The sequence below is a fragment of the Cyclopterus lumpus genome, chromosome 15 (assembly GCF_009769545.1).
Source record: "Cyclopterus lumpus isolate fCycLum1 chromosome 15, fCycLum1.pri, whole genome shotgun sequence".
Lineage (NCBI taxonomy): Eukaryota > Metazoa > Chordata > Actinopteri > Perciformes > Cyclopteridae > Cyclopterus > Cyclopterus lumpus.
The window spans coordinates 17,449,878-17,459,488 of NC_046980.1; the positions used below are offsets into that span (position 1 = coordinate 17,449,878).

At 45.2% G+C, this 9,611-nt stretch overlaps 1 protein-coding gene across 1 annotated transcript; it reads right to left on the reverse strand.

The window, feature by feature from the left end:
* Positions 1 to 2,724: 2,724 nt before the first annotated feature.
* On the reverse strand, positions 2,725 to 3,672 carry LOC117744310 (transmembrane protein 121). The gene has a single exon (XM_034552505.1). The coding sequence runs from the start codon at positions 3,670 to 3,672 to the stop codon at positions 2,725 to 2,727; it is 948 nt and encodes a 315-aa protein (XP_034408396.1).
* Positions 3,673 to 9,611: the final 5,939 nt, after the last annotated feature.

The following is a 9,611-nucleotide window of genomic DNA, read 5'->3' on the forward strand; positions in this document are numbered from 1 at the left end:
CTAAAAAAAACCTAAAAAACATGGTCATCTGGATGAATGCAACATTCATTCAGGGTCTGGCAGTGCATGGGAGGGTGAGGTGAGGTGGGGCGGGGTGGGGGTAGATTGGTTTGGGTGACTGCCCGATGGCACACTTGTGGCTTACAGACGAGAGGATCATAACTTTGTTCTTAAAACTATTTGTACATGACAACAACATACGGATATGAACACGAGCTGTAGTGCTTTGTGGATACTACACGCAGATCTTGAAGAAACAAATGAACAGTGATGCTGTTTTATATATTTGGCCAACATCAGATACAGTAACAGTGAAGCCAGTGCACCGCCTGATATTCTGCACAAATCTACATCTACTGTGGTTGTCGTGAGACTGCATCATCTGGTGGTGCTCATGCTAACCCAGCCAGCATCGAGGAAACACGTAACTTCAGATACTAACGCGTACTCGTGTAAAGTCCCTGTGTTACACATGCAGCATTCAAACTGTACTCGAGCGTTGGAATGAATGAGAATGTGCTTTGCAGGCCGTCACAGGGGGGGGGAGAGGGAATCTTATCATTAGTTTGCATAACGCGCTCTTCTCGTTCCCATTGATGCTCAAATGCATGCAGGTCACATGAACTACTGCGATTCTTGTTTTCTTACTTCTTTCTTTTTTTACCTCTGTAGTGCTGAGCTATCCATGGTGTGTCTCTGTCCCTCCATACATTACATGATGGGATGGATGTACTTATAAAGACCATGTCCCTCACCGAAAAGAAGATCTGCTGGTTGAATGTCACTAAAGAGGATCAACACTAAAGTCAGTGTGCACTGACTTGAATCTTTTTAACAGTATTGTGTGCATTTCATGTAAATAATTTGTCTCGACGCTAAATCACACAGAGAGACCCTTTTTTCTTTTTTATTATCGGAATTATTAAACATCCACACAACGAAAGCTGCCCATTTCAGCAAAAACATTATTCCGCGCATTCTGTATAAGGATGAACGCTATCCTTTCAATGCTACCGTTCTGTAAAAACAATCCATTCCAATAGTTTATTATAGCATCTAAATTGCTGATGTTGTAATTTTATAAGACATCTGCGCAAACAAATAATGCTGCAGCAGTCTAAATGTGATTGTTTTGGGGCACAGAAAGTTGCCACCTTCCTGGTGCCGTGCACAGATGAAAATAACCAGCTGCTGCTCTCTGGGTTTTAACAAACATTGACAGCCAGTAGTCTGCTTTAAATAATGCGAGCAGTCACTGGTGAAAGAGAGATTATGCAAAGGAGAGTATAAGAGGCCTATTGTAAAAATGTTGTTTTTTAAATTTTTTACTGTGGCACCTGTGACAGTATAATTGTGTTCATTTTCACGCTGCCTTATTCATCACCTGACCACATTGTTCAATGTGTCTTTGCATCTCTGGCAGTGACCTTCGGTTAAAAAAAAATCCTTCCATTTTTCCGGGGCCTTTTGACAATCATCAGTTGTTCTACCAAAGTACCAAAATGTCTCCAATACTAAAAAGCTCAAACTAATCTGACTCAACTGGTGGCAAACAAAAAAAAGGATTGCCCCAAGACACGGAGAGATTTGTCATTTTCGAAGATGTCTTGGCTGTTGTTTGGATTCACATCACTGGACCGAAGTATCCATTTTGTTATTTTTTGTGAAGAACTAAATAACAGTGCTTACAAAGATCTGCCGCTGCCGCTAAGCACAGATAGTCACTGGGCGCCTGAGGAGGATATTAAACAGGTTTCCTCATTGAGAATCATTTATCCATCTGCAGTGTTGCCCCTTGGCTGTGTATTCTGTCCGATGGCTACGGCACCACAGTCACCCTTTGCAGTGATCTAACTGCTCGTTGCTGCAAGGAGAATTTTTTTCAGACATTTCCCTCTTCGCTCAAAATATGAGAGCTGGAATAAAACTGTCATTCTCAAGATGAATGACATTGCACAGGCACCACTTCAGCAATGAAGGACGCTCAAATTGCCAATTAAACCCAAGCGGAAAAGAATTGTTGTCTATTTTCTTTTGTAACCAAGGTTAATTAAGGGCCATTTGCTGCATTTGAACTAAAACGTTAAATAAACTCAATTGGACCAATAACCAAGTGGTTTCATGAAGAAGAAGAAAATAATAATCTTTACAGCCAGTGAAAAAGCAGGAAAGCGTTTTATCTTGTACACAATACTTTATCAAAGAGTCACATATAAAAACACACTTTTTTCAAGAGAAAGCTTCAACTGATATTTTCACAACTTTGATTCTCCCGTTGGTTGCTCCTCCTGACTTTGATGTCAAGTCCTCGACAACTAAGAACATCCGAGCAACAGAAATACACCACAGCACACAAACCCTTAAGTTTAAGATTAGAACACACACAATTCAAAAATATATTCTCTAATCCCGCAGTAGTTGGCTTCTTTTTTAATTTTTTTTATCTGTTGTACAATTAGAAAAAATACACAGTTAACTGAATTTGTTGGAGGAAATGCTTGAACAAAGTCCCACGTGATTTTGCACCATGACAGCTTTGGATATACGGCATTGCACTATCTGCGCTAACTGCGTCTGAAGTGTCCCGTGTGCGCTCGAGAGAGATCAGCGGAGATCATGTTTGTGTGCGCATGCCCGAAAGGGTGTGGGGCGTTGTGGCCCGCCGGGATCCTGAGGGTCATATATATTCATGTAGACGTCTCCAGGATCCGCCCCACCCTTCTGTCATGTGTGTTCACATGTTGTCACCTCTGGGAGGGGCGTCTGGTCCTGCATGACCACAACAGGCGGGGTGGGGGCGGGGCGAGTGTGGGCCACTGAGTTTTTTTGCAGCTCCACCCCGAAGGCAGGTGAGTTCTGTAGCTGTCTCCTGTACTGCACGAAGCTGCAGGTCTTTAGGATGATGGCCAGGATGTTCTTGCCTATCAGGATGCCGGATACCCTGGCGTCACGGTACAGAATCATGTTCCCCCCTCGGATGAAGAGAGTGATGACATTGATGGTCACCAGGCTGAGCATGGGGTACAGGAGCATCTTGTGGGGCACAATGTTGATGCCCTGCATGCTGATCTCACTCAGGGACACGCAGGGCAGCACGAGCAGCAGGATGTAGCAGTAGAAGAACATCAGGCCCTCCGCCCACAAGGGGAGCCCCTTCTTCTGAGGCTCCCACAGGTTGGCCTGGATGTCCAGTATGTCCAGCAAGTCCACCACGACCCAGAAGAGGCGATTGCGGATCTCCTCGCGCTTCTTGAAGGCGCGGACGTACTCCATGTGGTCGATGGCAACCAGCACCACAAACAGCAGCGGGATGCAAACAGACAGCAGCAACGTCAAGGCTTTCCTGGCCAGGGCGTCTAGGCTCTTCCTGTCCGCCTTGTAGTTTTGATACACAAAGTAGACCTTGATTTCCAGCACAAAGATGTAAAGGAACCAGAGGATCATGGCGTAGCCTCGCTTGGCCGTGCGTACCTCGGCACCCACCCACACCGCCACGTAACGCAGGACGATCAGGAAGCAGATGTCTCCCACCATCACCATGATGCAGATGCCAATTTTGCGCGGCCCGTGGTTCTGCTCCACGAGGTAGGCGTCAATCAGCGCCATGCTGCTCATGATCAGGATGGTGGAGAGGCACACGTGGGGCTTGTTGGTGGGGGGTGGAGGTACCATCCTTGCCTGGGCTAGAAGAAGAGGAGGAGAATGAGGAGGAGTGTTGTTGAAGAAGGGAGTGCGGCGGGTGCTCAGTTTGTCCAGTGAGGAGGCAGATCAGATAGTGCTGCTAGACAGCGGTGTTCCCCTCCATTGCTTCTGCCTTGGCCAGAGTCCAGGACGCACTAATAGGATTCACACAGATCACTTCAATCAATCTCAGCTTGTGCCCAAAGCCACCTGCCAGGTACAGGGCGCCACTCATTAAGTAAATTATGTCCTTTGACAAATGGTCTGCAAACATACAGGTCTGTGATTGTACAAATTAATTAATCTCAGGATTGTGTCTACCTTTGACACCGTGACAAGCATTAATCAAACACGACACAGCAGTTTAATCAACAAGTTGCATTTTCTGATATCAAAATAGAAGAGAAAATGAAAAAAAAGCTGCCGCGATGCGTTCCCATTCCAGATTCAACTCGTTTCCGTACAAGCTTAAAACATCCAGCTGAATACTCACTTGTGTCCCTCTTTGTACTTTATCCTAATGACTGGCAGCGAGCGATCATCCATGAGACTGCACTGGGAGATCACAAAGCCCATCTGTAATCCACAGGAGAAGAGAGGAGAAAACGCATGGGATCCTCTCCTTCTCTGACGGACGTAAATCCACCAGTCATGGATATATTTCTCTCTCTCTCTTTTTTTTTCAAGCAAAAGAGGAATCCCAAAATATTGCCGACATAATCCACTTACTGCTCAGACTGAATCAGGAGGAGGCATCTTAATGGTCACAGAGACCGCTCTCAATTGCTGCAAACTAAGAATAGAGGTCTGGGTTGTGCTCAGAAAGAGGGTTTAAACCTCCAGCTCCCCAAAAACCAGAAAGTTATTCTTTGTGGAAAAATCTCCGCAGTAAGTCCTTAAAAGAGAATCTCCTCTCCAGAAGTTTTCCCCTTCGTCGTCCAGCATCCACGGACAAGAACATGTAACATTGTGCATCTGTGCAAGTTTGTGTGTCTCAGAGGAAGAAGGGCTGTAGCGGATCTTTTCAACGCAGCCTGCGTCTTACTGTCCGTCCCCAGTCTACTGTGCGCGCGTGCGTTTGCCCGTGTGCGTGCGTGCGCAGGTTTCCGCTGTCTCCACGCTTCGCTGTGGCTGTAAAAACGGCGAGATCCTGGATGCTGCCGCGCCGTTTTCTGTCTCCTGCTCAAGCAGCTTCTGCCACGGATCAACAGCGCCAGTGGGATCCCCTGTCTCCAGCCGGCGAGCTCTGCAAACGCCGCCTGCTAGCGTGCACTTCTCAGCCCTTTCTGGGAAGTCAGAGAGAGAGAGAGAGAGAGAGAGAGAGACACGCGTTCAGACACACTTCTGGGACGAGCTCTCTCTTCTTTCTCCTCTCTTCTGCTCAAGTAAAGGCACTTGCTGCGTGGAGGTGAGGCTGAGCCGACCACAGCTGCAGAGTGAGGCAGAGAGAAACAAGGGGGGGAGAGAGAGAGAGCGAGAGACCCAACAGTTTTCAAGAAGTTGTTGGAGAGAGGGGGGGGGGGGCTTTTGCAGTTTAGCTGAATTGCACAACTTCTATCTATCACCCTGATTTAAACATTGTGTCTTTTGCTGATATCTTATTGTCTCTGGCTGTTTTTGGCCCTCAGAAAGAGCCCTGGTTTCCTTCTTCTTTGAGGATCCCATTAAGGGTGCGTTAATTTCTTTCCCCCTTAACCCCCCTCTCCATTGGCTTTGAGGTGCAGAGATCAAAAGTGATCCAAAGAGAAAGAAGAGAGGGGTGCTCTTCAGTATAGGATGTAAACAAATAAAATAAAAACTGCTTCCCAGCAGGCTTTGTCTCTGCAGTCTGGGGAGACAAAGCTCCTGACAGGGAGCCTTTCTATTGATCTCCTGACAGAGCATTGAATCAGGAGCCTGAGATGGGGCCAGGGACCAAAAGAGAGTTAAGGGGAGATGGGGAGGTACAGACGTGGGGAGAGCCAATGAGAAAGGGGAAAGTAAATAACCACAAGACGAGGAGGCCGAGTGACATTATAGGAAGATGGAAAAAAGAGGGGGGGGGGGGGTGTTAAATGTCAAGGGACCGTTTTTGTCCACTGAGATGTAATAATGCCCGGCCTGGCAGATAATGTTTATGCAAAACATATTTCAAGGTGGGGAAAGGTTGGTGTGTTTTCTCCGCCGTGCAGTATGCTAACACCACTAGCTCTGTTTATCCAGCTGGGCCAATTAGCAATAATCCTTCCTCAGAGTAACCAAATTGCTTTCATTACTAAAGTATGGAGCCTTTTTACTACACTTCATGAGTCGCAGTTATATAGTGAGAGAGTATTGGTTTTCCACGCAGTGTGACCGCACTACACATCCAACTGTGTAATGACAACTGAACATAATTGCAATCAATCCTTCAGATTTTTTGAATGAATATGGTAGAAGGACTTACCAGCTGCGGATCAGCTGACAGACGCCGGCATGGTGACTTGCCTTCACCATGGAAGCATAAAAAAGCTCCAAGGGGGGAAAAAAAGAAAAGAAAATCAGTCAAGTGAAACAGCCGTTATCCTTTCACCAAGCTGCTCTCCTATTGGCTATTTCCTCTGGATTCATTAGCCGTAATTGAGCCATGACAAGAGCAGTGATGAGTTGGATGCCGCTTTGCAAGAAACCGCGACACGGTCAACACACTGTTCGAGAAGGTGACCCCCATGGTGAGAAAACTGTAATGAAAGTTCACAGGTCTGATGCCTGCGACAGCCAAGCGCGCCCCTGAACAGCCGCGTGTTCTTGAGCCACGACAGTAAACCGCTACCTAAAGCCACTGTGTATAGCAACGGCATCAGCTAAACACCCGAGTTGTAAATGCATATGAGTGGATGGCTTGTCGGTTCCAGGAGGGCTCAGCTCTGTGATCTTAATAGTTTTCACCCCCGATAAAATCAGTATGGGAGATTGACACAACAACCTCCATCACCCACTTTGTTATTCCTCTCATGTCATATAGTGATCTATAATGTATATCTTCATTGACATCCCTTTTGTAATACACCTTGGAGTACAAGACCTCTCCATTTAAAAAGGGCAGCGAACCTGGGCTCGCTGTCTGATTCCCGTCTTTCTGAATATCTTCATTTATACATGCTCAGCATTTTTGTCCTCCTTCCCTGTGTGTTTATAATTCATGAGCGTAAAGGGAATCACATCGCTGTCTCTTTAGGGTATTGTCTATTTTAGATTGAGACAATTTATGCACTGGTTCATGGTTTATTACAGTTTGTCTATGTCACAGTTCGCGGCCCTGACTAATGTAATTATACAGTTATACCAACACAAGGCTATATTTCTTATGATTAACGGGGTTTCAGCCAACAGAAATACACCCAGGAGTCTTGTGTGTCCTCTTCTGCCTTTTCTCCTTCGTCCATCATGCTTCTACAGAGGACTGTCCTTGGCTACTGGACAGAGCCGCTGCATCATTCACTGTTCAGCACAAGGCCGGTTAACATACAACAGCTACATCCTCTGCAACGTAGAGCACTCAAAGTACGGAAGCCGGAAAGTTCTGTTGACTTTTCTTTTTCAAGAATTATGCCTTTAAATGTGGTATTTGCCTTCATGCAAATATTTAAGCATGCTTTCTGAGAGCATAATGCAGAAATGTTCCCTTGACAACCGAGTGCTTGAGACACTCGTTTCCTCGTCTTGCCAGAAAAGATATCACTGGAGAAACACTGCAAGCTGCACCTTGGACCCAGCTGGAATAAATGCATAAAATATGTTTTTGAAACATCGCCGGAAGAGTAAAAACAAATTACACCCCGCCATCGTAGTGAGAGAATCACGATTTTGAGTGCAGTTTCTTCTCCTGGCTGATTGCAATTTTTGGTTCAATCAGCAACCTATTCGTCCTTTTCTCTTTCTGCAATGTTTACATGTCTTTGTGTGTTTTCTGACACCTGTTTCTGTCTATGAACAGCAGTGTGCACGTTGCATGCAGGTTTTTCTTTGAAAACTTTAAAAACGCATCCTGCACTCTTGCAACACAATCCATGTTTAAGGGGAGATATTAATGTGCACCTGAGTGTTGCAGGTAGTGGCATTGTTACAAGGGTATGCATCACTGAATGAAGACACTGGTGTGATTTCCTTTGTGTTTCGACTGCAGATAAAAACCCAATAAAAATACCTCCCAATTAGAATTATCATGAGACCTCTGGTCAAATGTTTCTATCTTTGTCTCTTTGTTTGTCGCCATTACACGGACAGAATCAAGTTTCAGGGGGGACGGGGGGCACACAAACATGAATTAATTGGCTGGGTTTGGCAGCTGGGATTTGGTGTCAGCAAGTTGGGAGAAGATTGGAGAATTTACATCACCAAAGACAATTTGTACATGAAGCATAACAGTGGAAATAGGACACATAAATCACATTAGCTGTAACCCTGAGTCTGCCATCGATTACCTGCAGGAAAACAAATGGGGGCGTTAAGGCTTCCCATCTTTAAACATCCCCATCAGGGTTATAACCACCAAAAGGGAATGCATGCATGAAGTGGACGAGCTAAGCTGCTCCCCCATTAGGGGGCACTACCTTCCACCCCCTCACCACCCCGCAGACAACCATGCTGGAGGAGGAGGCACAGGTCATTTGAATCCCCAATGGAGCTACAATATTGAACTGCCACACAAAGGAAAATAAGTGTATGCTGGGATCTTTGCTATATTTGACATGACGTCAGGTCAGATGTGAGACAAAGCCTCAAGTCAACCGCTCTTACAGAGGGTTGATGACCACAAAGCAGACCTGTATCCAACAGTATTTGCATTTCATTGATCTTTCTTAGAGTCCCATGTGGGTGGGCTGTGCAACCGTGAGGAAGAGAATGATTGCCACGTTATTACCACCATCCAGAAATCAACAGGGAGACATTTTGATCTGTGCATTCAGAAACCTTACGACTTAACTAACCCACTCCACCCAGAGCCAGACAAACACTAAGAATGATCTGCATTATATCGTATTTACCGTTTAAAGTTCAGGTGTTGTTGTTTCATAATCATAATATAAATAGGGGCCAGTTCTTGCATCTCTCCAAATGCTAGCTGGGAACACTGCAAGCTACAGATTACTTACCATAGTTCCCCCAGTGTGGAACAGGCGGGGGTTCATCTTGCATGTCCGCTTTGGACATGCAAGATGAAACCCGTGTAAATTATATTTCCCGCTGTTACCTGTCCATCACAAACAACCCTGGACAAAGAAAAAGTTGACTCGATACTAATTCAGGGTATTGGAGGATTTATGTCAGGTTCACTGAACAAGAGTAAAGCAAGTTTATTTGTATAGCACATTTCAACAACAGGGCAATTCACAGTGCTTCACATAAAACCACTAAAAGCATCAAAACATAATGCAAAAAAAACAAATTAAAAAAACAATTAAAACATTTAAAACAGTCAAAAAGCAAGAAATAGAATACAAGTTGCAGTGCAGTTAAAGAAATAAAATGCAGTAGTGAGATGCAGAAATTGATTGATATCCTTGAATCTTGTTCAATTAAAGGCGACAGCAAACAGAAAAGTCTTCAATCTGGATTGAAAGGAGCTGAGGGTCTCTGAGGGTCTCAGCAGACCTGCAGCTTTCAGGGACCTTGTTCTAGATATGTGGAGCAGAAAACGATGCTTCTCCATATTTAGTTCTGACTCTTGGAACAGAAAGTAGACCAGTCCCAGATGACCTGAGGGGTCGTGATGGTTCATAAGGTAGCTGTAGATCACACATGTGTTAAGGCCCTAAACCATTAAGAGCTTTATAAACCAGCAGCAGGATTTTAAAGTCAATTCTTTGATGGACAGGAAGCCAGTGCAAAGACCTCAGAACTGGAGTGATGTGATCCACTTTCCTGGTCTTAGTGAGGACTCGAGCTGCAGCTTTCTGATTGACTTGTTA